We start from the raw sequence: 14,926 nt of genomic DNA on the forward strand, positions 1-14,926 counted from the left end.
CCACAAAGACACTTTCTGAAAAGATCTGAATACCCACACTATAGGATTTTGTACATCTGCTTTTCTATTCTAAACCACAAACCAACTGTGTCATTTTTTTTCACTCTCTGTATCTAACAGGTTACATACAGCCACATATAAAAAGGCCAAGACCTCCAATTGTTTTTGAATTCTTTTAAGAGTTGGAATATTTTTAAACCATTGTTCATGTTTAAGCAATTGTCGTTAACACATTTAACATACTAGCTTTTGCTACCTCAATAATATGGATAAAAAAGAAGCCAATAAGTCAGTCTATGATCAGGCAGAGTCCTTGACTTCTGCAGGAAGGATCTACACTCTAGTAACGGAGGTTGGCTATAATGGCTGTACCAGTTTCTTTTCTAGCTGCAGGGAGCATTTTATTTAAAATTTTCTACTTCTTACAGTTCCAAGATAGTTACCCAGTGGAAAGAGTTCTTATCGTAGGTATCGGACTTTGCAGTAACCAACTTATAGAAAGATCCTGGTAACTTAAAGCAAAATTAATTGCCATAGGATTCAGGGCTTTATGTATGCCCACTCTCATCAGAGCAACTGCTAGGTGCTAGGGTTTGCAATAATGTTGTAGCCATGTTGATCCCTGAATACGAGCGAGACAAGGTGGGTGAGTTGGTCCAATAAAAAATATTACCTCACCCATCTTGTCTCTCTCATGTCCTAGGGTCTCATTTTGGGATAGCAGGATGCCAGAGAGTGTCTAGCGAACATTTTTCTGCAGTCTTTGAGGTAATCAAGCCTTTAATAGCTTAAGACCAATTTAGCCAAATGATAGAACAAAACAGAATTAGGAGATAATTAGGAGATTACCTCACCAATTTTGGTAGAGGAAATAAATACGGGATGGTGGGAGAGGGGGAGGGAAGGCATCACCACCAGATGAAATATGGAAAAAGCAAAAAACCCGTAAAAACGAGAAGTGAACTTTTGCCCAATGCAGAACTAGCAGAAAAGTTCTGATAAATACTAAACACTACATTGCCTTGCAATAAGCAGAACACAGTTTTGGCATGCAAGTAATACATATAACATGAGATACCGATTCCATTTTTCTGCTTCTTCTGCCCAGGTTTCTTCTTCGATCCTGCTGCTTCAGAGGGTGGAGTGGGCTGTTTCGTAACAGGGACTGGTTCAATTTTCTTGCCTGCAGGCTTGGCTCCTTCTGATTCCTTAGATACATGCTCCTCTTGCACAGTCTTATGTTTCTTCTCCTTCTTCTTCCGTTCTCTAACGCTGCTCGAAGCTTCAGTCAGACCCAAGGGAACAGGAAGTACGTGCTCGTCATCTGCAATCAGGGCATCAGACAGTTTAAACTCCCGAGGTGTGCTCTCAGAATCCGACTCGTGGAGGTTCCCGTTCTGAGCATCTTTCCTCTTGTTCTTTTTCTTCTCCGTTTTCTTTTTATCCACCTTAGAAGGCAGAAACTTTTGGTCCCTTTTCTGTTTTGCAAGGACTTCATCGTATAATGTTTCTTTCATGAAAAGCCAGAAGAAGAGGAAGATGACCGTAATAACCACTGAAGGAATGAGGATGATAAAATAGGTAGACTCATAAAACTCCATTGTGCTTTTTCTTAACTACTTCCTAGAAAGAAAGAAAAAATAATATCTAAGGACAAAAAAGAAGAACAAGAATTAGTTTCAGGTCAGGTTTTTTTTCCCCCAGATTCCTTAACTACTACTATATTTGATAGATAATTACTTCTAAGGGTGCTACATCAAAACTAATAGTTACTTCTTAAGTGCAAACCTGAAAATCTACACAAATAAGAATTTCGGGAATCAGTTATCCTTGGACAAATCACCTCTCAGGGGTTCTTAGTATGTACAGAAAAGCTTTGCAGTTTAGAACACTAGGGTCCATTCGTTTGGCAGCGGGAAGGTTCCCCACCACCACCTGATTGTCAAGAAATTTACATATTTTAAAGGCCAAAAAACAGATCACAAAACACTTCAAAGGCTGTCCAGCAAGAATCAATAAATACAGGGTAATGGGTGACCGTGTCACCCCTCAATCCAAACCTTTTGCAAAAAGTTAAACCACGTTTATGAAGTTTTAATTTAGCCAAGAAATCAAACTTCAGCCTATTATATAGCCAGATATAGGATATAACCTTAGAAGAGAGCTGAAGGTAAGAGGAAGGAGAGAGAAACAAAGGCCTAAATCTTGGCCTACCTTGAAGAATGTCCTGAATCTTTCCCCAGACAAAGAAAGAATTTGTTGGGTAAATATCCTGGTTTTAAACAGGCTCAGGGCCATCTGAGGGCCCCAATCCTTAGGGAAGGGTTAGAAGGACTCCTGAGGCCCCAAAAAACTGTGTGTGCTCTGAGCTGAAGATGTGATGAACTTGAAATAACAAGGAATCCCACATGGTGGGGTTTGGAAGCACTGCTCCTACTACAGCCTGGGTTAGGACTGAGGGAACCCTAGTGAGCTTATTAGCATGTGTGTAGGTTCTCTTACTGCTTTTCATGTTTTCTCTGTAGTGCTTTTACTTTCATAAAATGGGTTTGCATAAGAAGAACTGTGTGGTATCTATAACTGTAGGCAGTCACACTGTTAACTGTCTCTGAATAAAAAGCAACCAGGTGTGCTTGGGCAGACTGTATCTGCTGGGAATAACACAGTGAAGACATGGAACTGTTCAGCCTGGAAACATCCCCGTCAGAAGGGAGAGAGTTGCATGTCTCCACCCAACAGAGGTGACGGCCAGGGAAGCAGGAGGCTTGAGAGTGGGTGCCCTTGCTGAAGCGCTGAGGGGAAACAGATGCAATTGCCATGAACTGTGAAACATGTAACAACATTGATCTTCTGAGTTGAAGCGTAAAAGAAGGCAAGAGAATTCTATGGGAGTTCATTGCACTACCATACAAGCACATTGACACTGGAGTACATAAGCAAAGCAGAAATGCAAGGGAACATGCATGCAAGCATCCACACATCAAAATAAAGCCATAAATCTAATTTTAGGCCCAGACTTGACAATCTAATTTTATTTTTAGACTGGACACTATGGATGTACTTTGTTAGAAAGTTGAACAGAGTTGGACTTCTGTACAAATTTTATTTTCCTGACTTCAACCTGCTTTAGACTATTAGTTTCCAAGGGCTTGTCTACAGCGTGGGATAATTCACTCTCTGTGAATGTGATTGCCAAAGCAAACTAGCATGCTTCACATTAATTGGTCTGTGTAGACCCTGCCGGTGCATTTTAACATATTGTATTTGAATCAGTATTACATTAAAGTGCCCTAGGTAACTTTTAGTGACCAAGTGTACACAGGCCAATTAAACTAAATTGAATCAAGGCCACTTTGTTTTTGAATGAGAATGTCCACACGAGGGTTTAATGCAATTTAACTAATCCACTTTTAATTCACAACTTTAGTTTGGATTAACCTTCCTTAGCATCCCCGAGTAGACAAGCCCAAAGAAAAGAATCCACCTATAAAAATCAAAGGTATAATCATTCAAAAAATGAAGCTAGAATTGCACCTGAAAATATGCAACTACAAATTCATTAACTTTGAACTTCGTTTAAAAATAATTAAGGTTGGAAGCGTGTGCTTTAATGGAGTCCAGCTAACACGCTATCACGCCCTTTACAACAAAGCCTAAACCTGATTATCAGAATATGTAGAGATGAACAGCCAAGGAATCCAGCCTGTTTCTACAGCAATATAATATGTATTATCACCTCTCTAGCCACCCCATTCACCCATAAATGGTGCCCCCTAAATTTTGTTAAAATATATGCAAAAACCCTAACAAGTTACCAGGAAATTTTCTTTTCTTTTTATGTGGAGTCAGTAACAGGTCATATTCTCTCTCACGCACACACTGCTGGGTAAGAATTCTGTGCTGGCTACAGCCATAGATTAAAAGGAGAGGAAAGCAGAGGACCACTTCTACATCTGGACACTTTAAGGCAAATCGTATGGAGCATTTTTCCACCACAGTCTCAGTACAGGGATTCACTTATAATCCCTCTTTAAGAAGCCCATTAATCCTTTCCCTGCTGCACTTGGTCTGGGGTACAAGCTGATAATTCTTCTAAACGTTCCCTCCAAAGAAATAAGAATTTCTTGTCAGCAAGGGCAATAGAAAATAACCTGAGTTTGTAGGCAGAGCCATTTTGATGATTTTAAGAGGCTGAGCAATGAAGCTGGTGCAGCATTTGGCAGCGCCTTTGTTACACTGTACCTCCTCCCAGGAGTATGTGACCCCAGTGCTTCTGGATCTACACTGGTTCCCTATTCACTACGACCTAGAGGGTTGCCAGGCGTCGGGTTTTAGACCAGAACACCCAGTCGAAAAGGGACCCTGGGAGCTCCGGTCGGCAGCCGTTACAAGTCCAGTCTGTGGCGCAGTGGGGGTCCAGGGCTAAGGCAGGCACCCTGCCTGTCCTAGCTCCATGCGGCTCCCGGAAGCAGCTGCCAGGTCCTTGCGGACCCTAGGCACAAGGGTGGCCAGGGAGACTCCACGCGCTGCCCCTACCCCTAGTGCCAGCTCTGCAGCTCCCATTGGCTGGGTACCACAACCAATGGGAGCTGAGGGGGCAGCACCTGCAGCCACAAGAGTAGCACATGGCACCTCCCTGGCCACCCATGCACCTAGGGGCTGCACTGCCGGGACCTGGCGGGCCGATTCCTGGGAGCCGCAGTAAGCACCGCCAGGACCACGCACACCAAACCCCCTTCCACATCCCAAACCCCTGCCCCAGCCTGGAATCCCCTCCTGCACCCTAATTCCCTCCCAGAGCCCACACCCCCCAACACCATGCCCCAGCCCTGAGCCCCCTCCTGCACACCCCGTCATAAATATAAAGGGAAGGGTAAATACCTTTAAAATCCCTCCTGGCCAGAGGAAAAATCCTTTCACCTGTAAAGGGTTAAGAAGCTAGGATAACCTCGCTGGCACCTGACCACAATGACCAAAGAGGAGACAAGATACTTTCAAAAGCTGGAAGGAGGGAGAAAAATAAAGGGTCTGTCTCTGGGTGATGCTTTTGCCGGGGACAGAACAGGAATGGAGTCTTAGAATTTAGTAAGTAATCTAGCTAGATATGCGTTAGATTATGATTTCTTTAAATGGCTGAGAAATTAAGCTGTGCTGAACAGAATGAATATTCCTGTCTGTGTGTCTTTTTATAACTTAAGGTTTTGCCTAGAGGGATTCTCTATGTTTTGAATCTAATTACCTTGTAAGGTATTTACCATCCTGATTTTACAGAGGTGATTCTTTTTTACTTTTTACTTCTATTAAAATCCTTCTTTTCAGAAACTGAATGCTTTTTCATTGTTCTTAAGATCCAAGGGTTTGGGTCTGTGGTCACCTATGCAAATTGGTGAGGATTTTTACCAAACCTTCCCCAGGAAGTGGGGTGCATGGGTTGGGAGGATTTTGGGGGGAAAGACATTTCCAAACAACGCTTTCCTAATAAATAAACCCAGATAAACGTTTGGTGGTGGCAGTGGAAGTCCAAGGGCAAAGGGTAAAATAGTTTGTACCTTGGGGAAGTTTTAACCTAAGCTGGTAAAAGTAAGCTTAGGAGGTTTTCATGCAGGTCCCCACATCTCTACCCTAGAGTTCAGAGTGGGGAAGGAACCTTGACAACCCCAAACCCCTCATTCCCAGCCCAAGCCCAGAGACCATACCCCATCCTCCGTACCTCAACTCCCTGATCCAGCCCAGATCCTGCATCCTCCTCCTACACACCAACCCCCTGCCCCAGCCTGGTGAAACCAAATGAGGGTGGGGGAGAGCAAGCAACGGAGGGAGTGGGGATGGAGCGAGCAGGGGTGGGGCCACAGAGAAGGGGCAGGGCAGGGGTGTTCGGTTTTGTGCAATTAGGAAGTTGGCAACCCTAACCAGCTAGAATTTACTTGCTGACTTATCTATAAAGCCCTATGGGGGCTAGGACCTACTTATCTGAAAGACCACCTCTCTTGATGCTACGTCACCACACACAAGGCCTCACCCATAACAGGAGGTGAGTTATATATTATAAAAAGAGTTCACCCAATAATTAGGGTATCACCATATCAAAATAAATATAAGTAAATCATGAAAGTTAGGACAATTTTTCAAGACACCATAAATTAAAACGCTCTAATTTTTAATCCAGCTTCCCAGACAAAGTCGAGCCTCGCATGAGATGCAGAGTGGGGAATTTCAAGAAGGTTTGTCTCTTTTCGGAAAAAAGTGTGGGGGTTTGCATGTTGGGCTTACAACAGAAAGCTAGCTTCAGTTTTAACTATAATGTAGCTATAGTTACGCTATACGACCAGCTTCTTGTGTTAGTGAGTGAGCCAAATTAGTTCTCTTGAAAAAATGAATTTGATGTTTTCCTCAGCCAGAGTCAATATTGAACATTTACACAAGAGCCTAATCCCTGAAATAAATGTGTAATTATGCAGATTTTTCACAAGTGTAATTAAATTGATTACAGTACATTATTACAGTAATTACACAGTTCACAATATCCAACTACTAAGAACGCTCCTTCAGAACCATACCAGTCTTCTCCATCGCCAATATACAACTCCTTCGGGACTCTCAAACTCACAACACTGTCTGGACTCAAGCAACATGAATTGACTGTCATTTATTGCAGCCCTTGCCCCACAAACCTCTCCATATTCAACACAAGACAGTCAGGTGGAGTGGACCTAAATGCACTAAGGAAATGAACACTTCAAAGATCCCTCTCAGTAGTCAGAAAAGATGTTGGAACAGTGGACAAGACAGTGCTGAAAGGAGTTGCAGAGAGCCACAAAAACCACACTCCAAGATCTTGATATGATGTTGCATCAATATGAAATGAAGCTGAGCCAAACTGGTGCAGTGTCATAATGTAATGACCTAGCAATGATTTTGTGGCTCTCCACTAGGGAAGATGTGAGCCACCACAGCTGAATACCAGAGCTCCTGAGTAAACACAAGAATAGACTCATTTTTAAACAGAACAATGGGTCAGTAGAGGATACATGTATATAAAAGCTTCAAATTTCCAAAGGAGCCGTCAATATGTCATTATGGCAGTTTTGTAATGAGGAATATGTATCTGATAAAACTAGCTCCTATCTGAGTTAACAGACATGTTCTGGACTTTGCAGTGAAACTCCTTCTGATAAGTTTGTTCTCCCAAAGCTTTATTCTGCTTGTACAGTAGACTATATTTTCAGAATCCCAATGAATCAAATTAAAATGTCATGAGCGATTACAGCAAAACAGCTTGGAAATTCAGTTTCAGTTGCATAAACCTCCAAGTGTTTTAAAAACACAGTTACCTACTTTTCCGTAACTGTTGTTCTTCAAGATACGTTGTACATACCCATACCACTGTAGGCGAGTGTGCACCTCATACACAGCTGTCGGAGAGGTGTCCCTCAGCAGTACCTGTTGGGGTAGCATGAGCACTCTCTGGTGCCTCACACCACTGCACCCAGATATAAAGGGCCAAGCTGCCCCTGACTCCTCTAGGTTCCTTCCTACTGGAAAGACTCTGGTAGAGAGGGGAAGGAGGGGGAGTCATAGAAAAGACACGTGCAACACATCTCCGAGAACAACAGTTATGGAAAGGTAGGTAAACATTTTTCATTTGAGTGATTGCACATGGTTTATTCCACTGTAGGTGACTCACAAACATTTCAAACTGGAGGTGGGCTTGGAATCTACCTGAACAGGGACTGTAGGACCACTCGTCCAAATCTGGCAACAGCTCTAAATTGATGAGAAATGGTATAGTGAGGGGCAAACGTATGGACTGACGACCAGGTTGCTGCCCTACAAATGTCCAGTATGGGTACACGGCCAGGAAGGCTGTGGAAGTAGCCTGAGCCACCTCTTTACTTGGCAGTGCAATATCAGACAGACAATCAGTAGCACAAAGGACAACAACTAGAAATCCAGGAAGAGATCCTCTGGTTGACCCTTTACTGTCTGAACCTTCAACGAAGTGCTCAAATGAAGATTTGAAAGGCCTAGTCTGATCCAGATAATAAGCCAAAGCTCTTCTAACATCTAGAGTGTTGAGCTTTTCTTCCCCTTTAGTCAAATGAGCCTTTGGAAAGAAAGTCATCAAATATATTGCTTGAACAATGTGAAAAATGAGAAACCACTTTTAGACAGGAATTTTGGGTGAGGCTGAAGGAAAACCAGTGTCCCTAAAGAAAATTGTGTACGGAGACTGACACTAAAGCCCCCAGGACCTAAGGAAGGGATAATAGACAATAGAATACCAATTAAAATTTATTAAATATTTCTGGATTTTTTTTCTACATTTTCAAATATTGATTTCAATTACAACACAGAATACGAACTGTACACTGCTCACTTCATATTTTTTATTACAAATATTTGCACTGTAAAAATGATAAACAAACGAAACAGTATTTTTCAATTCACCTCATACAAGTACTGTAGTGAAATCTCTATCGTGCAAGTGCAACTTACAAATGTAGATTTTTTTGTTGCATAACTGCACTCAGAAACAAAACACAAAACTTTAGAGCCTACAAGTCCACTCAGTCCTACTTCTCATTCAGTCAATCACTAAGACAAACAAGTTTGTTTACATTTACAGGAGATAATGCTGTCCATGTCTTATTTACAATGTCACCAGAAAGTGAGAAAAGACATTCAAATGGGACTTTTGTAACTGGCATTGCAAGGTATTTACATGCCACATATATGTTAAACATTCGTACACCCCTTCATGCTTCAGCCACCATTCCAGAGGATATGCTTCCATGCTGATGATTCTCGTTAAAAACTAATCTGTTAATTAAATTTGTGACTGAACTCCTTGGGAGAGAATGGTATGTCTCCGGCTCTATTTTATCCACATTCTGCCATATATTTCATGTTACAGTAGTCTCGGATGATGACTCAGCAGCACGTTGTTCATTTTAACAACACTTTCACTGCAGATTTGACAAAATGCAAAGAAGGTACCAATGTGAGATTTCTAAAGATAGCTACAGCACTTGACCCAAGGTTTAAGAATCTGAAGTACCTTCCAAAATCTGAGAGGGACGAGGTATTGAGCATGCTTTCAGATGTCTTAAAAGAGCACCACTCAGATGTGGAAATTACAGAACCCAAACCACCAAAAAAGAAAATCAACCTTCTGCTGGTGGCATCTGACTCAGATGATGAAAATGAACATGTGTCGGTCCGCATTGCTTTGGATTGTTATCGAGCAGAACCTGTCATCAGTATGGACGCATGTCCCCTGGAATGGTGGTTGAAGCATGAAGGGACATATGAATCTTTAGCACATCTGGCATGTAAATATCTTGCGACACCGACTACAACAGTGCCATGAGAACACCTGTTCTCACTTTTAGGTGACATTGTGAACAAGAAGTGGGCAGCATTATCTCCTAAAAATGTAAACAAACTTATCTGTCTGAGCAATTGGCTGAAGAAATAGGACTGAGTGGACTTGTAGGCGCTAAAGTTTTACATTGTTTTATTTTTGAATGCAGTTACTTTTTTGTACATAATTCTGCATTTTTAAGTTCAACTTTCATGATAAAGAGATTGCACTACAGTGAATTGAAAAATACTATTTCTTTTGTTTTTTACAGCGCAAATATTTGTAATAAAAAATATAAAGTGAGCACTGTACACTTTGTATTTTGTTATAATTGAAATATATTTGAAAGTGTAGAAAACATCCAAAAATATTTAAATAAATGATATTCTATTATTGTTTAATCACAATTAATTTTTTTAATCACTTGACAGCCCTAATTATTATTTTCTTCAGAATGACAGACTCATCTGATGAAAGCAGCCCCTTATCTCAGGTGCACCAGAAGATGCATCTACAACCTCTTTATAGTAAAAGGTGTTTTATACTGGATCCAAAGAATATTCCTACAACTTCTAGTTCTGTAATCTCAGTAGAATCAGTCTCTGCTCCTGTTCTACTCTTGTTACTCACTACAAAGTCAAGAGGAGAATGAACAAAAGCATGCTTCCACCATGAATTCTGTGATCAGACATCTATAGAACAAACACAGAAAGTGGGATAGGAGATGCAGTATTCAGAAGCTACAGGATGCCTCTTATACAGAATTCAGAGTAGCAGCCGTGTTAGTCTGTATTCGCAAAAAGAACAGGAGTACTTGTGGCACCTTAGAGACTAACCAATTTATTTGAGCATAAGCTTCCGTGAGCTACAGCTCTGTAGCTCACAAAACCTTATGCTCAAATAAATTTGTTAGTCTCTAAGGTGCCACAAGTCCTCCTTTTCTTATACAGAAGAAAGTTTCAAAAAAAAAAAAATAAAAGCTTTAAGATGTGATTTGAAGTGGATGTTTCTACCGTGGACATGTCAAAGGAGTACCATTCACTGTAAAGGAGTCAGCCTTTCACAGATAAGCCTGGTGAGAAAAATTGATCTGATAGTTACAGTGTAATTTCACTTCTCATTAGAGTCTTGCTTATGCAGGGGGTTGCAAACTTCCAGAGCTACAGTATTGTAGTTCCAGTATAAACAGAATGACAAGCTGACTACCTTCAGCATGAGAACAATGGTATTTATAAAGGCTTTTTGATACAGAGTCTCAGAGTACATTCATTTCAGCACAAATGGGAAGCATTTTGCCTTGCATGAAGTCATACTTATATCTTTGGTCTAGTTTAGCGTTTCTCAGATGAGGCCATCAGGGGTCTTTCCTGAAGCCATGACAGCCTCCTGAGCAGAGATGGGGGAGAGGGCAAAGCAGCAGCTCCTCCCTGCAGCACCTAGGGGCTCCGAGGGAGGGCTTCAGTGACCCCACCACCACCACCTCCCACCCCACAACCTTCAGCTGCGAGGCTCCAGGGGCGGGCTTCAGCTGTAGGGCTCTGGCAGTGGGCTCTGGGCTTCAGCCCCTTGGATTGTCGGAGCTCCAAATTCAGCCCCTCTCTCCCTCCCAGCTCCTGCTCTGGACTTCAGCAAAGCCAGCCATACTGGGTGCTGTGGTCAAGAGGCAAAGAGAGGGTTGAGCCCGGGGTGCAAAGCTGCAGAAGGGCCCTCGGGGCAATGGGAGGGGGGAAGCAATTGAGTTGGGGGAATGGGGGCGGCCGAGGAAGGAGCAGGGGCCAGGGACACCAAAACACAACTGTACATTATTTTTATTATTGAGTGTGCAAAAACCCTTCAGAAATGAATTACAATGATTTGGGCATGTATGTGTGCAGATTTATTTGTTTTTCCTAAAGTTAATTAAGTATTTTAAGAAAATTTGTCAGAGCGGCCACCAGCAAGAGTTGGTGGCCACTCTGAGGCCACCAAAAAATTTATCGTGAGAACCCCTGTGACTAGCTTACAATTAGAACAATTTCATTCCAACTCCCATTCATTCTTTCCTGTCCAATTTGCAAACCTCCCAAGCAAGAGGGAAACCAAATGCCCTGGGGGGCGGGGGGAGAAACTGTCAAGAAGCAGGGGTGATAGGATAGAGAAACTACCTTCATCAAGAGACACAGGGAAAACTAGAAGAAATAAGGAAAGTGGATAAAAACTGAACTATTTGACCTGTTCACTTCTATTCTTTTTAATAGCAGCATAAGGATACTTTTCAAAAAAGTAATCCTTTTTCCTAATAGGGTTTGCAAACAGCAGTTTTATTAATCACAACAGACACGACAAGGTGTAGCCCTCAGTAAGGCAGAGCCACTTTGGAAGTGGTTGTGGCACTCTGCAATGCACAGCAACAGCCAAACACAACAAATCCTACTGTAACCAATTACTTAACGTGCACCCTTCCTGCCAAGCAGCAGCACAATTAAAAGCCCTGAAGTTTAACCAGCACACTTTTAAATTCCATGCATTGCTACAAACCCTTGACATGCTACCTATCAGATGTTTGCCCTGGAAGAGGCTTTTTAAGTTGAGCTTCTGATTTCTTAACTTGAATAACAGGGTTGGATTTGACAGTTCATCCCCCATCTAAAAAGCATTTATACTCCTCATAGAAGTTCTAAACCTATCACCTTTGACGGCATCCCTTTAACCCTTCTGCAAAGGGAGAAGAGCTGCATTCTGCCCTGAGTTATCAAAACTTAGACAGCTTTACTATTTTCACTTTGAATTAACAAGCCAAATCACCTGCACCTACCCACCACCACAGAAAATGCTCAGTCAATTCCTTCATTTCTGATGCTGCATCTAACATGATTGTTTATTAGCAACTGGCTTCCTCTAAGTAAGTGAGTTAACTTTGTATTATATTTCACAATACCAGAACCTGCGGGTGTAATTAGAACTCAAGATTCTCTATGCTGATATATAACCTTCAGATGGATACACAATTAGTGTTAATCCTTGGATCTAAACTTGTACTCTACAAGACAGAAATAAATTATAGCTCCATCTGGTTGATGCATTAGCCATTCTTAGCTTAGCCTTGCATATTAAAAGTATGTTCACTATGAACTCCGGGTCTCAAGACGCATGTAATCCCCTGAGATTTTTATGCTGCTTTAAAAATTAATAGTAAAAAATTGCTAAGGCCAAAGAATTTCATTTTGATTTTTAAAAGATACAATGTAACATTTCATTAAGGCTACAGCACCTTTAATCAGGGTTTTCCCAGGGATTTTGTCAAGAGGGTTCATGAACCTTCTTCTTGCTGAATGACACAGCATCTTGGTCACCCAGCAGGCTGAGCCATGCCAGTAAATCCTGTGGCAGAGATTTAAGAGATACTGCACTTAAACGAGCATCAACTTGCATATGCAAGGTTTTTCCAATGTTTAGGTGATCTTCGGTGCTCCATGTACAGTATGTAACCACATAACTGAAATCAGTAGATTATGGCTCTTTTAGACTGTATTTAGCCGATTCACCTCAGGAGTACAGTACATAGCGCCGTCAGTGGACCACTGATTAGAGTTCCCAGCCAGAACAGAAGTTACTGTTTGATTGTATATTTTACGTTTGTACATGACCAACCACGCACTTCACTGTCGAACAGAAACCCTTGAAAATACAATCCTCATTTTCTCAGAGATCATAGCCCTTCAGAGAGGAAGGCTTCAGAATGGTTAGAGAATAGCCCTAGGACTTGAGAGATCTGGGTTCAATTCCCTGCTCTGCTACAGACTTTCTTCGACACATTAGGCCTTGATAACTTGCCCAGTCTACCCTAGAATGTCAGGTTGGCTTGGCTACATCGCTGAGGAATGTGAAAAATCGACACCCGTGTGGCATAGTTAAGTCGACCTAAGTCCCCACATAGGCAGCGCTAGGTCAATGGATGAATTCTTTGATCAACCTAGCTACCACCTCTTTGGGAGGTGGAGTATCTATGCCAACAGGGGAATCCCTCCTGTTAGCGTAGGTAGTGTCTACACCGAAGCGCTACTGCTGCGCATCTGTAACGCTGCGGCTGTGCTGCCGTAGCGTTTCAAGTGTAGACAATCCCCAGGTCTCTGTGCCTCAGTTCCCCACCTGTAAAATGTGGGTAACAGCACTGGCCTACTTCACAGGCAAGCTGTGAGGATAAGTCCATTGAAGATTACCAGGGACTCAGACACTAAGTGATGGGGGTCAGATAAGTACCCAAAACAGCCAACATTTGTTTCAGTTCAGTATGGTTGTGTTACTAAAGGTGACTTGCAAAGAAAACAGATTGGGTTTGTTTACTTTGTTCTCTTTCACTGTATAAAGAGATTGTTGTTTTGAGAACGTTCCGGTGTCCACATGGGCATGCAAATGTCCTCTCCAGGCAAGAAGATTGCTGTCTAGAGGGCTAGTGTAGCGTAAACCAGTGGTTCTCAACCAAGAGTATGCATACCCCTGGGGGAAATGCAGAGATCTTCCAGGGGGTACTCATCTATATCAGTGTTTCTCAACCTGGGATTGCAGCTCCCAGGGGGTGGGGGGGGTGTCATGGGATGGGTTTAGGGGGATCACAAGTACAGGGCCAGCATTCAGGGGTGGCAAGCAGGGCAACTGCCCAGGGCCCCACAAAGCTAAGTTACATGCTTGAGCCCCACCGCCTGAGGCTCGGGCTTCAGACAAGGCTCACAAGTGAAAAACACTTTCAAGTATCACAGTGAAAAGTAAATACAGTATTTATATTCCAATCGATTTACTTGATAATTATATAGTAAAAAATGAGAAGCAAGCAATCTTTCAGTAACAGTGTGCTTTGACACTTTTGTATTTTTGGGTCTGATTTTGTAAGCAAGTAGTTTAAGTGACATGAAACTTGGGATACACAAGACAAATCAGACTCTAGACAGGGGTACAGTAGTCTGGAAAGGTTGAGAACCATTGGTGTAAATGACATTACAAGAAGCAAGAGAGTGACAGTAGAACCCTTAGACCAGGAAGGGATTTTAGTCAGACTATTTAGAACTTGCTTTGGTTTTGTTAACACCTAGCTATCTTTAGTGAGTAATTAACTAAGGCTTCCTTATTTAGAACATTAAAGATTCAACACCTTAGCCTTTCAATTACGATGTTAAGCACTCACAATAAATATAGCTTATACCTCACACTTCTCCTCTAATAAACCAGGGAAAACCAGATTTTAAATTTCTACTATTTCTAGGGGTATGTCTACGCTGGCAGAGTTACAGTGCCGGAAGTTACGGCGCTGCTCAGAGCGCTGAAGGGAAACCGCTGTTGCGTGTTCACACTGTCAGCTGCCTGTGCAATAGCGTGTTCACACTTGCGGCACTCGCAGCAGTATTTGGAGCGGTGCACTCTGGGCAGCTATCCCACAGAGCGTCTCTTCTTCTGCCGCTAAGAGTTGTGGGAAGGCAGAGGGGGTCGCGGGGCATCCTGGGTCCTGTCCCAATGCCCTGTGATGCACTGCTTTGCATCCCAGCAATCCCTGTGCTTCCGTCCGCATTTGGCGTCATCTTTCAACAGTTT

At 42.4% G+C, this 14,926-nt stretch overlaps 1 protein-coding gene across 22 annotated transcripts in view; it reads right to left on the reverse strand.

The window, feature by feature from the left end:
• The window catches only part of KTN1 (kinectin 1), a 113,599-nt gene that overhangs the window by 68,611 nt on the left and 30,062 nt on the right, over positions 1 to 14,926 (reverse strand). For all 22 annotated transcript variants that reach the window (XM_043548463.1, XM_043548464.1, XM_043548465.1 and 19 more), the window contains exon 2: positions 1,079 to 1,647. In XM_043548463.1, the coding sequence (XP_043404398.1) occupies positions 1,079 to 1,601 (523 nt within the window). In that variant the 5' untranslated portion in view covers positions 1,602 to 1,647. The remainder of the gene's footprint in view (positions 1 to 1,078; positions 1,648 to 14,926) is intronic.

The sequence above is a fragment of the Chelonia mydas genome, chromosome 6 (genome assembly GCF_015237465.2).
Source record: "Chelonia mydas isolate rCheMyd1 chromosome 6, rCheMyd1.pri.v2, whole genome shotgun sequence".
Lineage (NCBI taxonomy): Eukaryota > Metazoa > Chordata > Testudines > Cheloniidae > Chelonia > Chelonia mydas.